At 33.7% G+C, this 20,071-nt stretch overlaps 1 protein-coding gene across 2 annotated transcripts in view; it reads left to right on the top strand.

The window, feature by feature from the left end:
- Pi4KIIalpha (phosphatidylinositol 4-kinase II alpha) overlaps positions 1-20,071 on the top strand; it is a 115,926-nt gene that overhangs the window by 84,165 nt on the left and 11,690 nt on the right. The window contains exons 5-6 of one of the 2 annotated variants that reach the window (XM_072545690.1): positions 2,041-2,248; positions 8,692-8,945. In XM_072545690.1, the coding sequence (XP_072401791.1) occupies positions 2,041-2,248; positions 8,692-8,945 (462 nt within the window). The remainder of the gene's footprint in view (positions 1-2,040; positions 2,249-8,691; positions 8,946-20,071) is intronic. The other variant, XM_072545701.1, reaches the window with a different exon arrangement.

Raw genomic sequence — 20,071 nt, forward strand, 5'->3', positions numbered from 1 at the left:
TTCTACCCTTTGGTGTGATAAGTAGTGGGCCACAAGTGGTACGTTTAACATTCCAGTTTTCCCCAATTTATTATGTTGATGTGTTGAATATCTCTTTGTATTCTTCAGTTGTGATTATGTCTTAGAGGGCTGTACATTGCTACAATATTAAACTCCCAAGTAGGGACACTGATACTAATTATTTTGCTTGTATCATTTATCTGTTTTATGTTCCGTCACGGTGTTATAAATTATATTATTCCTTGTAATTGTTGCTGATCTTCCACAAGCTGTTTCATCTGGATGGCTGGTATGTTAAACTATGTACTGAGGTATTGTAAGTGCACTTATTTCTGTAAAGTATATTTAGAGGATATGAGTAAGATATCTACTTTGTAGTCTTTTAGGAATTGGATTACCTCTGCTAAACCATTCGCGTTCCACTCAGCGATTCGAAGAGATCTAATGAATTTTATTTATTAATGTTATTAGCATGGGAAGGATCATGCTGTTTTGATTCATTAGTTGTGTAAGCATTTCTTTAAATGTAGTGAAGAATGAGTTCAGTTAAGATCCTATATCTGCTACTTGACTTTCATTTTTTGCTGCTTCTGCGTATGATTTAGTTACATTCTGCTGATAGTACTATCGCTCTTAATTATAACACTATGATGTCTGAACTGGGTTGGAAGTTTGGTGTGGTTGACTGATTTCCATTGACATTGACATCAGATTATTTGAGGTTGACTGATTTCCGCGTTGATGATTATTTATTGCATTTAGCAAGTTCTTAGACTCGTAGATTCCACAGAATTTATAGTTTGCAGTGTGCGCTCCTTCCCACAGGGCACATTTTGTTGGAGTGTTTCTGGGTTTTCTGCAATCTAATGTGTGGTGACTTCCTCCACATTTTACGTATGTATGAGGTCTTGGACAATATGCTTTTGAAATGCAACGTTGGCACTTTACGATCGACGTCTTCCATTCTTTGCGGTTTCGTGTCAACCCTTGCGTCTGTCCATGTCACTCCTCTTGTATCCAATATCTTCCCTATTACTTCATCCCATGTCTGTCTTGGTCTTCCCCTTTTTTCGTTTTTCAATATTTTTGCTTCCTACACTCTTCTCACTGGTACGGGTTTAAATGTCTTATAAGTTCCCTGTAGTTTTGGTGTTTATTTTGATTGTGTCGTTTTTCAAATGGTAATCTTCTTCTTTAATGGCAGCTGTTAGCTTTGGAGTCATTTTTTTTTTAAATATCATTTACCCCGTATATAAATATAGGTCGAAGTTTAGACGTCACAAGTGTGGGTGTTATTGGTACGCTATCATTATCGGTTAGTTTTTCTGAAGGTTCAGATGTGTTAGTACTCATTTATGTTGATATATTTTCCGTTTTTGGATTTGCTTTCCTTTTTTTTTGTAATTATGTTGACCGTTTGCCCATCGTGAACATTTTTTGAGATTTTTTCATCCCCTTCGCTGGGATCATTGTATGCCAATTTCCTCATCACTGACTGCTATATAAGTATATTGGGCATTTGTTATATTTGGTTGGCCCACTAGGGGAGCAGGAAAGTTTGAGTTATATTAATGGGCATTATTTGGGGATGGGATAACTGGTATATATTGGTTTGATGCATGTTGTTCATTATTCGGGAAACTATAGAATGGGGATGATATTGTAGTTGGTTGTTGTGTCGGTTCATAAATTTGAGGTGTATTATATGACTACACATTTGCGGACTGCTCATTTTGATCTTGATTTTATATATTTTGGAGTCCATTTATGTTGTTATAGGACGCCACTGGATTATTATTTTATGTTACTCAAAAACTGTTTTTATTTCATTTAATAATTAATCACTTGTCACGCTTTGATTTCACTTGTCAGTAGCAATATCATAATAGCGGAAACTCGCGAAAGAATAACTTAAATCTCTACAGCTACATGAATAGGTGTTTACTCACTATAAAATTTTATTAAATAAATTTGTACTAAAAGTGTAAAAGGGATGTAAGTGGTATTTATAATTATTTAAAATAAAATATTTTCTTTTAGGTTGGCTCATTCCAATTGTTTGTAGATGGATATAAAGATGCTGATTATTGGTTAAGGAGATTTGAAGTGGAACCATTAACTCAATCGCTAGCTCAAAAATTTCAATTGCAGTTTGAGCGACTGGTAGTGTTAGATTATATAATCAGGAACACTGATCGAGGAAATGATAATTGGTTGATTAAATACGATCAACCTACAGTTGTAAATGGTACGTATTATGGTTTTATTTATTAAATTGGTGATTGAGTGAGTTACATCAAAAGACTATTTTTTTGTACCTACATAATGCTACAGGAAAATGTACTTTAAATTTATTTTAGAAAAATCATATCAAAATATTTATTATTACCGATAGATACAAAGATGTATAATATTTATATATACACATTTGGAATTTTATTTATGGAACATAGGATTTTTAATACAATTACTAAGATTCCCTGATTTGCAATTAATCAGTGTAAATTTCTATATAACGTCGTGATGTTTTATAACTAATTTATTTATTCCACTGGATTGCCTCTCCTCTGCGGTATATAGGTAGTAGCGTATGTGGCACGCCGACAGTGTTGCTCCATCTACCGATTTTTCCTGAAAGTCCGGTTTTGTGCAGATAATAAATAATGTTTTTTTAACATCAATTTTGTTTGTGTTCATTAGGTATTATTTGAATTATTAAATTTATACTTAAATACATTTATTATTCCAAATATTGTTTATAATTTCGAATTAAAAAAAGTGTATTATTATTTTATTTTTGAATTAATTTTTATTTTTAGAAATCTACTTTTTTTTAAGCCGTTTTGGCAATAAAACATAACCATTTTTTTTTTAGTTAAATAATAATTTTAATTCCATATTAACATTTTTTATAAATACGTACGTTTTCGGTGAATTGACATGCATTCTAGCTGGCAGCATCGCGGCATGAATTGAGACTCCAGTCGAACAAATGAATTAATTATAAAACATCGCGACGTTGTATTGAAATTTACACTGGTTAATTGCAAATCAGAGGATATGAGTTATTGTAATAAAAATCCTCTGTTCCGTAAAAATTTTTCCAAATCTATATATATATATATATAAGAATTACTGGATATTAGTGACTGTCAATATAAACAAACAACACAATTTATTAGGGTTGCAGTCAGAAAATTGGCCGGGATGTTAATGAAACACTCTTATGACTTTTCGTCTAGCTTTCGGAATCGTTTTGTTCCTTTTTCAAGACACTATAATTAGAAAAAAGTGTAAATATTTATAAAATATCACAAATCTTCAGTGCAACTTACTAGTCGTTGAGATTATTTACGAAAGCATAGACACTCAACATTAATAACAACACACATAAAATATAAAATAGTGGACAAAATACATTTAAAATTCTTCAAAATTTAGGTACAAGTAGTAAAAATTTTGTTGTCATCTTTTACTAGTGTGTTTTAACTCTGGCACATAGAGAAAAAAAAGAAAAAATCCTATGATTAAAAAGTAATTAGGTGTATTTAATATCATGTTTCTTTTTAAGAAATACTAGAGGCCCATCTTAGGTGATTTTAATTTTTAAACCTGTCTTAATGGTATGCAACATGTTATGCATATAACTGTAATTTGTGTGGGTACGGGTACAGGTAGATATTAATTTTATTTTGGATGTTTTTCCAGTAAGTAACAATAAATGTTGCTCAGTTTATCTATGTCTGACTTTTTATTGATGCAAGATGTACTTGATTTTATGGAACACATTTCCAAGAAAACACGTTTTGAATGGTTCTTTTCCTTTGCCAAAATACAGGAATCCTCGAAATTAAATTCATGTTTCAACGTTAATGCATGTTCTGTCAATGCACATGCATTTATTTTTTTGGTTTTTATATCGCTACGATGTGAGATCACCCTACTGTGAAAATTACGAGATGATTCTCCTATATATATTTTGTTGCAATTATTACACGGTATAGAATAAACAATATTCGATGACTCCTGTATTGTGAAAGGATCTTTTGTTTTTGTGTACAACTTCGATATCGTTTTCACATTTTTGGTTGTAATTTTTAAATCACGAACATTTTTGAAGATGTTCATTAGCTTCGGTGTCAAAACTGGAATGTAAGGTAGGCAACCATAAGTTATTTTGGATGGTATCACTGATGTGTTCTGTGTCAATGTCAATTGTCGGACCTCATTGTTATGAATTTTGGTTGTCAGAAAAATGCGAAGGAAACGGAGAACCGAAAATGAGTTTATTTAACAGCCCTATAGGATAGGAGTTCTCTTGTAATATAGATCTCAGCTTTTTTAATCCCTTGTCTCTGAACTCGATGTGTGACAAGTTGATAACCCTAGTTTTCAGGGCCAAAACCAAATTTGTTTTCATCTTGGATGGATGTTGAGAATGAAAGTTTATAAAACGGTTACTAAAACAAGGTTTACGATACCACTCCGTCCTTAGCATGCCATCATTGCCACGATGGATTAGCATGTCTAAAAAAGGAATCATATTATCATCCTCTCTCTCAACCGTAAACTTTAGGTGTTCACAAGTTTACGGTTGAGAGAGAGGCTGATAATATGATTTCTTTTTTAGACATGCTAATCCATCGTGGCAATGATGGCATGCTAAGGACGGAGTGGTATCGTAAACCTTGTTTTAGTAACCGTTTTATAAACTTTCATTCTCAACATCCATCCAAGATGAAAACAAATTTGGTTTTGGCCCTGAAAACTAGGGTTATCAACTTGTCACACATCGAGTTCAGAGACAAGGGATTAAAAAAGCTGAGATCTATATTACAAGAGAACTCCTATCCTATAGGGCTGTTAAATAAACTCATTTTCGGTTCTCCGTTTCCTTCGCATTTTTCTGACAACCAAAATTTTCATAACAATGAGGTCCGACAATTGACATTGACACAGAACACATCAGAGATACCATCCAAAATAACTTATGGTTGCCTACCTTACATTCCAGTTTTGACACCGAAGCTAATGAACATCTTCAAAAATGTTCGTGATTTAAAAATTACAACCAAAAATGTGAAAACGATATCGAAGTTGTACACAAAAACAAAAGATCCTTTCACAATACAGGAGTCATCGAATATTGTTTATTCTATACCGTGTAATAATTGCAACAAAATATATATAGGAGAATCATCTCGTAATTTTCACAGTAGGGTGATCTCACATCGTAGCGATATAAAAACCAAAAAAATAAATGCATGTGCATTGACAGAACATGCATTAACGTTGAAACATGAATTTAATTTCGAGGATTCCTGTATTTTGGCAAAGGAAAAGAACCATTCAAAACGTGTTTTCTTGGAAATGTGTTCCATAAAATCAAGTACATCTTGCATCAATAAAAAGTCAGACATAGATAAACTGAGCAACATTTATTGTTACTTACTGGAAAAACATCCAAAATAAAATTAATATCTACCTGTACCCGTACCCACACAAATTACAGTTATATGCATAACATGTTGCATACCATTAAGACAGGTTTAAAAATTAAAATCATCTAAGATGGGCCTCTAGTATTTCTTAAAAAGAAACATGATATTAAATACACCTAATTACTTTTTAATCATAGGAATTTTTTCTTTTTGTTCTCTATGTGCCAGAGTTAAAACACACTAGTAAAAGATGACAACAAAATTTTTACTACTTGTACCTAAATTTTAAAGAATTTTAAATGTATTTTGTCCACTATTTTATATTTTATGTGTGTTGTTATTAATGTTGAGTGTCTATGCTTTTGTAAATAATCTCAACGACTAGTAAGTTGCACTGAAGATTTGTGATATTTTATAAATATTTACACTTTTTTCTAATTATAGTGTCTTGAAAAAGGAACAAAACGATTCCGAAAGCTAGACGAAAAGTCATAAGAGTGTTTCATTAACATCCCGGCCAATTTTCTGACTGCAACCCTAATAAACTGTGTTGTTTCTATATATATATATATATATATATATATATATATATATATATATATATATATATATATATATATATATATATATATATTTATATATATATATATATATATATATATATATATATATATATATATATATGTATATATATATATGTAACTATTTGTAAATAATAAAAAACAACTATCGTATAATTATTTATGAAATTAGTTAATTACGAAATTGCACCTTTCTAGTATTGCTTGGATTTTACATATTTTCGTTTAAAAAATAACAAATTTGTATAAAAATATTATTTTTGTTTTTTTTTTTCAAAGTACTTCCTCGCAACTTTAATACATTTATTAAAGAAAATGTTCTTTAAAACCGTTTCTTAAAAATATACTATATCTCCAGTCTAGATGTATGCTTAATTACTTAAATTAGGTATATATTAGCCGTTATACAGGGTAATTGCAGGATCTTGATGCAACAAAATGTCTTAACAACTCGTACTTATATGTAGATGAAGACCATAGAGGCACGAAGTATGATAATTATCTGCATACCTCCCATATGATGATCCTGAACAACCACCACCAAGGGAGTTGGAGAAGCTGATGAGAGATTGCAGGAAAAGTAGACTGCAATTGTTCATCGGCTGTGATGCGAATGTGCACTTGTACAAACACCAATGACAGAGTCATTACTACAGTTTGCGCTGGTGTTAGACATGGAGGGCCGAACAATTTCAAGAGGTTGTCCTGTCGGCGTTCGGACAATTATCCGGAAATAGTGGAAAAATTCCAACAGGAAAGTACCCTGATGTAATAACCTTGCAAATCAAAGGACAGAAGTCAAAATAATGCGGGAATATCAAGGCTCCATAACGTTCTCTCAAAGGACCCTCATATAAGTATTCTTTCAAACCAAAAGGAGTCAGTTGAGTACACTCAGAATGGAGTCTAAAACAAAGCTGATACCACTAGTCACATGGCAGCAGACTTAATAGTTTCAGAGGAGACTGGTTTCTGGCAAAAGGAGTGGCAAACCAGAACAAAATAAAATGGACAATAAACTCATTTTAGCCATATAAATCTTTCTATGAGATTTATACAATACTTTTACGGAAGAGAAATTATATCTTATGTACACTTCTGAGTACATATCAAAAGCATGGAGGCTCTAAAGTGAGGCATTTATATCCAAACCTATCAAAACCGGACAGGAACAAGTCAAGTTTAGGGCAATAAGTCAGATGTCAGTCTTACTGAAGACTGTAGAAAACCTACTCGATAGGCACATTAGATAAGGTGTATTGGTACAGAGTGTTGGCGTACGTTCTGGAAAACCAAAAGGTGATGTTGAGTGTATTTCTCGATATAGAAGGAGCATTCGACAACACCTACGAAGCAATCACAAGGGCGATTCGTCTAAAAGGAATAGGCGAAACAAGCTGCAGATGGATAAACTGTATGCCGAGGAGCCGGGTGATATACGCAGCGTTACCAGCAGATACAGTTTTAACATAAGTAGACAGACGCTGTCCGTGGGGGCATTCTTGGGCTATGCGGTTGACTTGGTCATCGCAGCTTACAGAAAATTTAATGGCACAGTCAGAGATAGAATGCAACAGACTTTGAATCTAGTTACAGAATGGAGTTCAAATGTAGGGCTTAAAATAAGCCCCCAGAAGTCCAGAATCATGAAATTTACCAGAATGAGGAATTTAGAGGGATTGGGTACTCTAAGCCTAAATGGTACGTGTATAAAATTTGATAAGTAAATCTTATTTAGTCTAAATTATCTTGAGGTAATATTAGATTCGGGGCTTAATTGGAATTATCAGATAGAACGAATAACCAAGGAAGCGGAAACCACGGTAATGGTAGCCAGATGCACTCAATGGAAAAATGTGGTGTTTAAAACCAGACGTGTTATATTAGATTTATAAAATGATGGTGAAACCAACAATTACATCTGCATCAGTGGTATGGTGACCAAAGGTGCAGCAAAAAAGTGCCATACTCAAACTAAGCAAGATGCAAAGACTTGCTTGCCTTGGAATCACAGGGGCTATTAGGGGCAGCCATGGAGGCACTACTGGACCTCCCACTTTTACACATAATTATAAAGGGGAGGCGAAAATGGCATATTATAGACTGCGGGACAACCTGAGTAACGTAAAGGTTAAATCAGAACATAGTACCATCATAGCAACCAGTCTGCATTGGCATTTTATCGATCCTCTATGGGAATTACTGTCGTTGTGAGAGGTACTAAAGATATAAGAATTATCTCCGACCTATCCTAAAACTAGACAGCAAAAGTACATCTTCAAAATTCGTACAGAAAACGAGTAAGACAAAAGCATATGTTTTCTTTATTTACTAATTAAGTTTTTTGGTTCTTGTTGTACTACTTTTATCAGAGATTAGAAATCATTTAGACTTTAGTCTATGTATCGATGAAAAAGAAATTAAACTTGGTAATCAGTTAGTGGTTAAACGCTAATTGTTGTAATAATATTCAAATAGTGTTAGATATGTTTGAAAAACTCCATCAAAATAACATTCTTCTAATTGTTTACATCTGAGATGTTTAGAAGCTACTTACCCAAAATACATATTGGATCAAGGTACAAAACTAGGCTTAAAAAACTACTATCATTTTTACTAACCCAGTCAAAATAAAACATATACTAGTTTGTAACTAATGATTTCTTTAGCCATTTCACTTTCTCTAGGAAACTCTGTGAGTGCTCAAGTAGAACTAACAGATACAACGGATTGGAATTTGGTGCAGCTTCCTGAGATTAGTATAGCAGCAATCGATAATGGTCTAGCGTTTCCTTATAAACATCCGGACAGTTGGCGAGCTTATCCTTACCATTGGGCGTGGTTACCACAAGCGAAAGTACCATTTAGTAAGGCTACCAAAGACCTGGTGTTACCATTATTGTCAGATATGAACTTTGTGCAGGTAATTTCTGAAATAATCTATAAATTATTGAAAAATCAAAAATAATTCATCCAAAATTTTTCGAAATTTGGTACCAATCATTTTAAAACCAGGTGAAATTTATATTTGATAACATTACTACAATGCTAACCATTAAAAAATGGCTTCCAATACATATTTTTGCTCTTACTTAATCCCTTAGGCCTTTTAAGGCATGGGTTTGGGGTTCTTTGTCATCTCTTTTATATTGAGATGTTGCAGAACAAAAATGATGTACTCATATAGTGAAGTTTAAATTTGAATGTTTCGTGATATTAGCTGGCAGGTTGTTCCTTATGGGGACAAGATTGTTATTTTAAAAAACTACTAAAATATTACTAACCAATAAACAATATTGCATTTTAGGACTCCTACTATATGATTAAACTCACTAGTAGACAATATTTTCAGATTTCTTCACATTTTTAGTTATCTTACTTTTTTTACGGAAAAATTAAAGGTAGTTATTGATGCAGTAAAATTTGCATTTACAATTTCTAGGAACAGTTTTATATATAAATTCTCACTATGGTGCAAAAATTTAGTGGAAAATCTAGAATTTTGATGATTTAATCATTAAGTAATAGAAAAAACCCTAGTGACAAATTTGTCAAGCTTTATTTAGATTGTGTCATAAAATATTTCTATATGTCTCTTTAAAAGTAATAGGTAGCTTTTCCCAATAATTTATATGGCGCGATAGATTCTGTCCGCTGGTTATTTGCACATATGTGGTATTATTCACCAATTATTTTTAAGACAATATTATAACGACTAACCGTTACCTTAGAATACGATTTTGTGGAATAAGTACATATTTATAAGCTATTAACTGGAACTGGTTATAAAAAATATTAAGAAGAATAGACCTCTAAAATTGAAATATTTGAATGTGACTGTAACTCTGTCAAACGAAATGGTGAAATATTTTTGGTCGCGCAAATATAGAAATATTAACACAATTTTGTGAAATGGTAGAAACATTTTTTACAAAGTGTTTTTGTTGTTAAATCATTCTTGGAAACCATTAAATTCTCAACCACAGTAATTTGTGAATGAATTTATTGAATTGGAAAAAAATGGGGTCCTTTGGAACTTTTTTGTGTTCATGAGGTAGCATATTTATTCAATAATGTACTTACCGTTATGATACCATTGTCTGTCTTTATCTTAAAAACTCTGACTACACCATCACTGCCGCGTATAAGTTCGATCACGCGACTAACTTCCACCGTAATAGAAATAAATTGTCCTCTTTTATGAGCACTAACGTGTTTTCCGCAACTTCACCGTTAGTAGTAGTCCATTTGGTACGTTTTTGTAGTTCGGAGATGTATTCTTTGTTCCATCGTTCCCATATATGCTGAGAAAGCTGCTGAATATGCTGGAATTTTGAGAGCCGATTAACTGGAATATGACGCAAATCTGGATCTGGATTGGTAATAGGTGGTCTTCCGATGAGAAAATGTGCAGGAGTTAATGGGGAGAGATCATTTGGATCACAGGATAAAGGATGAATCGGTCGGGAATTTATTATAGCTTCAATCTGCACAAGCAACGAATAAAATTCCTCGAACGTTAAGTGCGCGTTTCCCAAAACTCTACGTAAATGATGCTTAACTGTTCTTACTCCGCTTTCCCATAGTCCGCCAAAATGTGGAGAATATGGAGGCATAAAAGACAAATATTATCCTTTAGCAAGGATTCTCTTAACGCGGGAGTGTGCTGCTCCAAAAATTCTCTTAACGCTCTTAACTCCGAACTAGCTGCTATAAAATTGGTTCTATTATCGGAAACCATCTTTTGAGGCTTGCCTCTTCGTGCAATAAATCTTTTAAAGGCCAACAGAAATGATTTCTTAGAGAGTTCCGCAACTAATTCTAAATGTATGGCCTTCGTACAAAAACAAATGAAAAGACACATGTAACTCTTAAATTAGTTTACAACCTCGACCCTTTCTATCGCGAATTAAGAAAGGGCCCGCATAATCTGCACCTGTTACAATAAACGGTGGCCCACCTGCGAGACGCTGAGCAGGAAGGTCTCCCATGATTGGCTGAATGGATTTAGATTTTAATCGAAAACATTTTACACATTTGTGTACGGTACGTCGCGCTACCGACGTCTCTTATCGTTGCAAGTAAAAGCTGAGAACCAGCATGCATAAGATCCTTGTGAAAATGAGTAAATATTAAAGATGTAACTATATGATCTGCCTCTAAAATGATGGGATGTTTTTTGTCATACGCAAACTCGGAATGCTTTAAACGCCCGCCTACTCTCATGATGCCCTGATCATCAAGAAATGGAGATAAATTTATGAGTTTGCTGTTTTTATCTAGAGATCCCCTTTGGTTCAAACGCCTTATTTCATTAAAAAATTACTATGGTTGACATAGTTTTAGAATACGGTTAAATGCAGAATGTATTTCATCCACAGAAAAGGGTTCAGCAGTCATCTCCTTATTTTTACACATGCGGATGAATCTGAACACATATGCAGCGGTTCTTTTTAAACCTAAAATATTAGAGAAGCGCTCAAATGAAAATACTTCCGTATTCTGTGTTTTATCAAGTTTATTAGTAAAAACCTTTATGTTTTTTCTCGTTTCGCTTGTTTCAGTAGGAGCAACTTGTAAATTTGGCCATGTATCTTAATCTTTCATGAGTCACTCCGGTCCATGCTACTGTTGTGAATTTATTAATTGTTATGTCTTTAATTTATAATGTCTTTATCAAAAGGTTCTTATCTAAATTTATTAACAAGCACAATAACTTATATTAATTTATTTATCACTAAAAATACATAATTTATTAAAAGGCGAACGTGACATTTATCGCGGGCGCGAATGTTCTTTATTAACTGTTCCCTATTCTCCAAAAAGTCCTGTTATATATTCACTACTGTTAGACTAGAAACGTCTACCGCCTTCTCGACTAGACAGAGCGGCGAATTGTTCTCAAAACCGGTATGGTTAAATCGGCTTGTCTCCAGAAGGTTCGAATTGTTGTTTTTATTACAAAGGGGGACCCATCGTGTGTCAGGTAGGCATTACCTAAAAAATACGTGAATGAATGAAAATATTAGTAATAAATATATTTACGGTTTTGGGTCAGGATTTATCGTAACACTACCATAAGTTGCATACCATTATTTTATCTGGTGCTACGCGTCTGGATACTAGATCTGCAGGATTATTCTTGCTTGGCACATAACGCCACTGCGCAAACGAAGTGGTTTCCTGGATCTCTGCTACGCGGTTACTAACAAACGACTTCAATAGATTGGCTGATGTTTTCAACCAACTAAGTGCTATGGAGGAATCTGTCCAGATGTAACACGTATTAAATTGCACATTTAATGAATTTTTGACCTTATTGGTCAAACGCGATAAAATGACTACTCCACAGAGCTCTAAACGCGGCAAGGTAACTGGCTTTAAGGGCGCAACCTTGTTTTTCTCACATAATAAGAATGAATACGATCTACCTAACGAATCGGTAGATTTGATGAATATGCAAGCACCGTACGCTTTTTCTGACGAGTCGCAAAATCCATGAAGTTCTAATCTGACCTCACGATAACATATAATATGCCGAGGTATTTTTAAATTGTTTAAGCTTTCTAATTTATTCCTAAACTGTAAATAATTATTCGCTAAATGCTCAGGTATGGGATCATCCCATGTAAGACGCTCTAGCCATAGTTTTTGTAACATAATTTTCGCTATGATGGTACACGCACTTAATAGACCCAAGGGATCAAAAATTTGAGCTATGTCCGATAATAAAGTTCGCTTTGTAATTATATGGCCTAGAGATGAATTTATGCTATAAAACAGAGTATCTGATTGCGGTGAGTACAATAATCCCAAAGTTTTCGCCTTCTCGTTTTCACCAAATTGAATAACTGAACCCGTAGTTGAATTATCCGGTATATCTCTTAATATTTCAGGATCATTTGAATAAAATTTACGCAATGTAAATCCTCCGCCTTTGAGGACCTCAAAAAGTTGTTTACAAGCTTCGCGCGCTTTCTGTTTTGAATTAAAACCTGTCAAAAGGTCGTCCACATAAAAACCCGATTTAATAAGGCTAGCAATGTTGAGATTTTTAGCTTCTTGCTCTTCCGCTAATGTCATTAGACATTTTATCGCTAAGTAAGAAGAGCATTTCATACCGTATGTAACTGTTTGCAACTGAAATATTTCAATCGGTTCTTCCGGATTATTTCGCCATAAGATACATTGTAAGGATTTTTGATCATCTGGAACCGATACCTGACGGTACATCTTTTATATATACGCACTAACTACATATAAGTGTGTTCTAAAACGCAATAAAATGGAGAGTAAATCATTTTGTAAAGTTGGTCCAGCCATTTGAATACTATTTAATGAAATGCCGTTTGTAGTTGGCGCACTACAATCGAACACAACGCGCAAGCGTGTCCTCAAAGAACTTTCTTTTAATACTGGATGATGTGGCATGAAATAAAATGTAGTATTTCCACTAAAGTCTGTTGCCGCATCTGTAATTCTGCACAAATTTTTCATATGTCCTACTTAACTCTTTATATTCCTGGATGAATTCGCTATAAAGAGTTTTAAGATTGGCATCTTTATCCAACTTAATTATAATAAAAACCTATTTTTTGCTTGACGAAATGAATCACCGAGTGAACTTATCGGTTCCTTGAATGGCAATGACACTATGAATTTGCCTGTCGCGTCACCTTTTACCGTATGCTCGAAATGTTTTTCGCATTCAATTTCTTTGCCCGAGAGTGCAGGTATTTCATTGACAACCTCTTCAAGTTCCCAGAACTTACTTATCTGTTCTGAAACTTCGATAGTGTTTGTAAAATTACACTTAGTTATTCGCCTTTTTGATGCGATGTTTTGGCTGGTATACGGCCCTGCTATGATCCAGCCAAACATTGTCTCTTGCATGAATGGTTTATTTTTACCTAAACTAATTCTGTTTGCCCCAAGTATTTGCCAAAATAGATCACTTCCTATCAGCAATTCGATTTTTTGTGGTTTATGAAAATGATTATCCGCCAATTTTAAATGTTTAGGTATCTGCAAATCGCTAATGTTTATTTCAGATGCCGGTACGCACCCCGTAATTTCTGGTATTACGGAGCAATTTAAAGTTGTATAAAAACTTATATCGGTACGCGACTGTATATTTATTTCGCATTTGTATTGAACGGGAGATGCAATATTATTTATGTCCATGACTGATATGTTCGCGCTTGTCGTTTTTACTCTAAGTTTATCGCATAAATTTTCGGTTATGAATGAGCTTTGTGAACCACAATCTAACAAAGCTCGCACTATGTATGCCTTGCATTGGCCGTCAAAAATATTAACTAATACTGTGGACAGTATAGTTTGGTCTGTAGCGCTAACTGCCGAAACTGACAAATTGGTAGTGTTTAAAATATCTTGTATATTATCTATAGATCGTATATCGCTCGCGTTTTCTACCGGTTGATGAACTAAAGCTGTTTTCTGTTCGCTTGACCTATCTGGATGCAATAACGTATGGTGTTTTGAAGCCCATTTCTTTCATGTTGTCTGTCTACACCGCTTATAGAAATGTCCAGACTTAAGACAATTCGTGCATAGATTGACCTTTCTTACTGTATCAAACTTGTCCCTAGAGGAAAGTTTTAAAAATTCGCCGCATTGATAAATGGTGTGTTCCCTTTTGCAAATAGGGCAACACTGTGTATTATCCGCTTTGTTTAAGGTTCTCTGTGCTGAGTATAGACCGCGATGCGTAACCACGCGCGTAAAGTCGATGTATCGAACTTACAAGAAATGATATGAATAAGGAGTATGTCCCATGAATCCGTGGGTAGCCCTAGCTGCTTTAACGCGTATAAATGCTTCGAAAAATGTCAACTAATTGTCGCAATCTATTCGATGACTCTTTATGTATTGGCTCTATATTTAATAATGCATTAACATGATTGGAAATTAGTAATCTCTTATTATCGTACCTTTCCCTGATTAATTTCCACGTAACTGCATAGTTTTCGGCGGTAAACTCTAATGTTCGTATTACCTGCGCCGCACCGCCCTGTAATGAACTTCGTAAATAATGAAAACGCCTTATATTGTCTAAGTACTCATTTCTGTTAACTAAAGATTCAAAAAGATCTGCAAAATCTAACCAATTATTATAATTACCATCAAATTTTGGTAACTCGATAGGTTTAAGCTCAATACAATGCCCTGTATATGAATTCTTAGAGCGCTCACTAGCTTTATCGCCTTCTATACACGCTACTTGTTGATTATCGCGAATGATTTTTCGCGCTACCGCTAATTGTGAATAATATTTGTTGTAGAATTCTTCGCGCTTCGTATATTCATCCTCTAATAATTCAAATTGAACCGTATTTTCTATTTGCCCTTGAAGCTCATCGAATTCGCCCTGTAAATGTTCTATATTATTTATTATTTCTATAGCCTGTAATACTTCTAAATCTGAAACCGTTTCTCCACTAGTTATTTTATCATTTAACGCTAATATAAATTTCGAAAATATTGTGAGTTTGCATTTAAAACCCCTTTTTCGCTTTAAATTCTCCATAATTTTATAATGAATTAAACAGTAAACAGAAACAGATTATAAATCGCTTAATATTCGACCTACACGTTCTAAGAATTATCACATGTGCAGAATAAAGGTACAAAACTGATAAATAAAAAGGGATGTGAAATGGATATGCTCACCAAAATATTTGTATATGTTTATTCTAACAGCTGGCCTCCTGGCGCCAGAGATCTTCGCATCAACTCGTAGGTCTTCACAAGTTTTAAAAACCACAGTTGTTAAATTATGTAACTGTCTTGAGATTCACGCGCTTGAGTCACTATGAATGCACTGTCTCGCCCGCTAATTTGATGACACAAATATGAGTTCCGAACCGGTGAATTTACACTGTTTTAACACAAGAATTTGATGATTCGGCATCGAATGGACCATGTAAATGACTTGATTTGCACTTCGCGTGTGCCGCTGCTAAATAATTAAACTTCGAGTGAAAAACTGACTTTATTTTGAATCACACAATACATGAATATATGAACGCTAATAAGTATTATGTCCGCTCGCTCTGAATGCTGTATCACCGATCTCGTCTCGTATTTGAGTGCTGTCGTCTTGGGGTGCTTTTAGGGACTCGCCTTATCTTCACATATGGCATAATATCTGCATACGCATAGACTGCTTTGTTGCCGAATAGGAAAAAATTCATGAATTAAACTTAAAACAGATAGTGGCTTGAACACCATTCAACAATTAAAGAGCTCGGTGCAAGAAGCGGTCAACTCCATGTTTTTATAATTTATGGAAAATCAATAAAAACTTTCCAATATTGATATCTGTAGGAATTTTTTGTCAAAAAAAAAATTCCAATTAACTGTTGGTGTTGGAAAATAATTTAATATCAAACTGATAACAAAAAATTGTTTTGAGACTAAGAAGTTGACTGTTTTTTGCACCGAATCTCCAAAAAGTACACAAACAAAGCAGCATTCATGATACTATGACTAACAAGATAGGATCTTCCCGTAGCACAAAATCGGTCGTGTTCGCGCATGCCGTCATTGGAGAGCAGAATTTGAATTATTGTTAAAGTTAAATGGGATTTTTATGCATTTTGTGATGAAATTATTCAATTAGCAAAATAATAATATTAAATAAAGGTTTAATAATTACAGTAATCGTACACAAAAGGATATCTCCAAACTATTTATTAAAAATTATTTATTGACACATACAAAAAATTGACATTACGAACGTGCAAGTCTCCAATTACGTCACGACTTATGCGCAATATCTTATCTTCTTAATCAGTATCATGGCAGCATTATTGCGTTCATCATTTGTTTATCATAAAATAAAAAACATAACTTTATTTTTTAACTCAAAGCAACTCTAAAAAACAAGAAAAATATCACAAATAATGTGATATTCAGCAAAGAAAACTGATAAAAATAATATAAAAAACTAGAAATCATGAGTTTCAACTTCGTCAGTACTTCTTGTTGTTATTTATCTTGATTTGTGACTCGTATTTGCTCGTAATACCAATTATATATCGGTGGTACGTATTTATCTTCCAAATACATTTGCTATTTTTTTGGTTTTTTTTAGTAAAGTAAACCGCGTCAACCATGAAAGGTTATTGGCAGGGAAGAGTTGTACATACAATCAGATGTTTGCTTATAGCTACTAATTACAATTGAGAACTTAAGTCTATTTTTTATTAGATTGTACAATTTAGTTAGTTTTAGAAACTTAGTCACTTTATTACATTTACTATAGTTCAGAGCACTTTTCAGATCACTCTGTGATTTACCATGTTATATTGTTACATGACAAATGTAACACTGCGCTTTTTAAAAATAGGTTTAAAAGTATTCACAAAATCGATCATCATATCCTGGGTAACGTCTATTATGCGAAACTGTTTTGATGTTTTCTTGACTAATTTATTTCGTTTTTCTTTTTCAATCAGACCAAAGTAACGGTCGTGCGATCGAAAACTGTGACCGGGTTCCGGAAACTGATATGTAATTTGGTGAATATTACTATTGAAAGCATTCATGAATGTATGAAAGAACTGCACTATGGTGTGATTTTTGTTTAGGGCAAAACAATTGTTCATATAGAAGTTGTAACAGTTTCCCGGATAAAGTTTGTTAAATATTATGTAAATAACTGATCACTTAGTTACAACCTTTTTTGGCAGTGAGCTCAGCGTGCATATAAAAAGTAGCATCTCTTTTCTTGGCAGAATGTACACAAAAGTTGTATTGCCATAACTGCCTTTTAATAGGTTAACTGCCATAAGGTTTTGTTGCTAATCAAAGAATAAGACATCAACTGATTCGTTTTCGCGAGCAAAATTTGTATATTCTCGTAATTTGGTATAAAATATTCTTCGGCATTCTGTAAGTGTAGATGATTTTAAGTTCCAAGCGGGTTTTAGTTTCTGCATTGACTTCTGCGGCAATTGTGTTGTCCAGGCGGTCATATTTCTCGGAAGTATCTGACCTAGGATGTCCAAAACTAAGATTATGATTGAGATTAAATTACTGGTGATATAAATCATATGTTACTAGCGGCTGTGTCTTTCAAATTTTTCCCGTCGTCTAGAACATACTTTTCTGGCTTACATTTTTCAAGGTACAGGCGATACATTTTTGCAATATGCTTCCCACGCTTATCCGAAGTGACATAGTTCTATGCAGCGTCAGATTTTTGACAATCTTAGACACTCTATTTTTTGATACTCTATGCAAAGAGCAGAATGCATTTTTGCATACTATGGATTCTTGGCTTCCTACAAGTAATTAAAAAATATATATTTTAGAACCAACTATTATATTTTGCAACAAAAATATTACCTTATACTTATAGGTGCTGTTCTTTTCTTTTCCCTCTCCTGTAGTCGGGCGTTTCCTTTGCACCTTTGACACTCTGATTAATCCTCCTAGATAAATATGTCTTCTTTAGTTTTATCTCCCGTACTATAAAACTGCTCAAGTATGTTGTGGATATCGTCTATTTCAGTAAAACATATTTTTCTACAATAGAAATTTGTTCCAGTAGTTTTCTTTTGAATTAGTTTATTTGCCGAATTAATATATTCTTCCCCTCTAGCCTGTTTACTTTTCATAACGTTTAGTTTCCATTTGCTTTCCATCTTTATCCGGTTTTTGCCTTTTTTCTTAATGGTTTAAAGTTTCTGTATTATTACGCACAGCTGTTTTTTGCTGTTCATTACTTTCATGGCTACGTTTTTTAGCAATAACAAAATGCTTTGATCGCCGTCGACTAGGACCCGGAACATCAGAATCGGAGTAATCCGATAACACGTAGTCAGTCCCAGAATCTGAATATGGGTCTTCCTCACTAAACTCACTACTTGAACTAATATTCACAATGCAACTATCTGTTTTACACTTTATTGGTACCTGCGATACACTACTGCAATGTTCAAAACAAATAATTGAAATGCTATGCTATTCCGCTTGCCATCGCCCGTGGCCTGATTTTCTGATGCTGCCAATGTTAATGTAATGCCATTGGTGGAAGAAACAGTCATTTCCTGGAATTGACCGATTCTTGCACCTACATAAGTACTTTTATTGATTGATGCAGTCAACTGCTTAGCACATGTATTTAATATTTGTTGGAGATTGCTGCTTCTTGCACCAAAAGATATTATGCAAACATTGTTCTATGGTGCATATAAAAACTGAATTTGGGTAAAAAAAAAAGGAGTTGACTAGTTTTTGCACCAAACCCTTTATTTATTTATTTAAGAAGGTAATTGCTGAATTGAAAATGTCCCTGTGAACAGTATTTAAGTTAAAAAAAAAATCGGTTGCCTGTAAAGTCGGTTTTAGGGGCGAAGATTTTACGTGACAACGTCTTTTTCTCGGTAGAATATTTATTGATATAGCGCTGCGCGCGGCACTAGAGAATTAGGCGCGTTGAATCGCTAAAGTTGAAAATCGTTGAAAGTATCGTCAGCTGTATCTGTAGTGAAAATGTGGAGTGCTTACAGTGTCCTATTTTAGGGGGAACCACCAGTATCAGATATAATTTTAGGAAATTACCTAGGGACCTATATTCTTTTATAATATTGCTATGGATTTATCCATTTAATATTGAGCAATGATTGTAAACATTCTTTATAGTTTAAACTTCAATGAAAATTATTAACTGTGTCTAAAGACATATATGATATGAGGTATTTTACCCAAGAGTATTAAGTATAATGAATATACATAAAAACATAATTTTGTTTTCTTAGGATTTAACATTTTGTCAGCACATTATCTCAAATTCACACTTAAATCAATATGTTTTTACTATTAGGTCTGTTGAATGTTTGTTCTTTACACAAAATTTAGTCTATACTTCATATTTATTAAAGGCGATAAAATATACATTACAATTCAGTTGTTTATAAACCACTTTCAAAGCATAAAGAACCTTTTAAGCTTTGTTTATATTATTTTGTGTATATTAATTGAGTTAATTGGAGTAGCCCACTTTGATACAAAAATACA

The sequence above is a fragment of the Diabrotica undecimpunctata genome, chromosome 1, assembly GCF_040954645.1.
Source record: "Diabrotica undecimpunctata isolate CICGRU chromosome 1, icDiaUnde3, whole genome shotgun sequence".
Taxonomy (NCBI): Eukaryota; Metazoa; Arthropoda; class Insecta; order Coleoptera; family Chrysomelidae; genus Diabrotica; species Diabrotica undecimpunctata.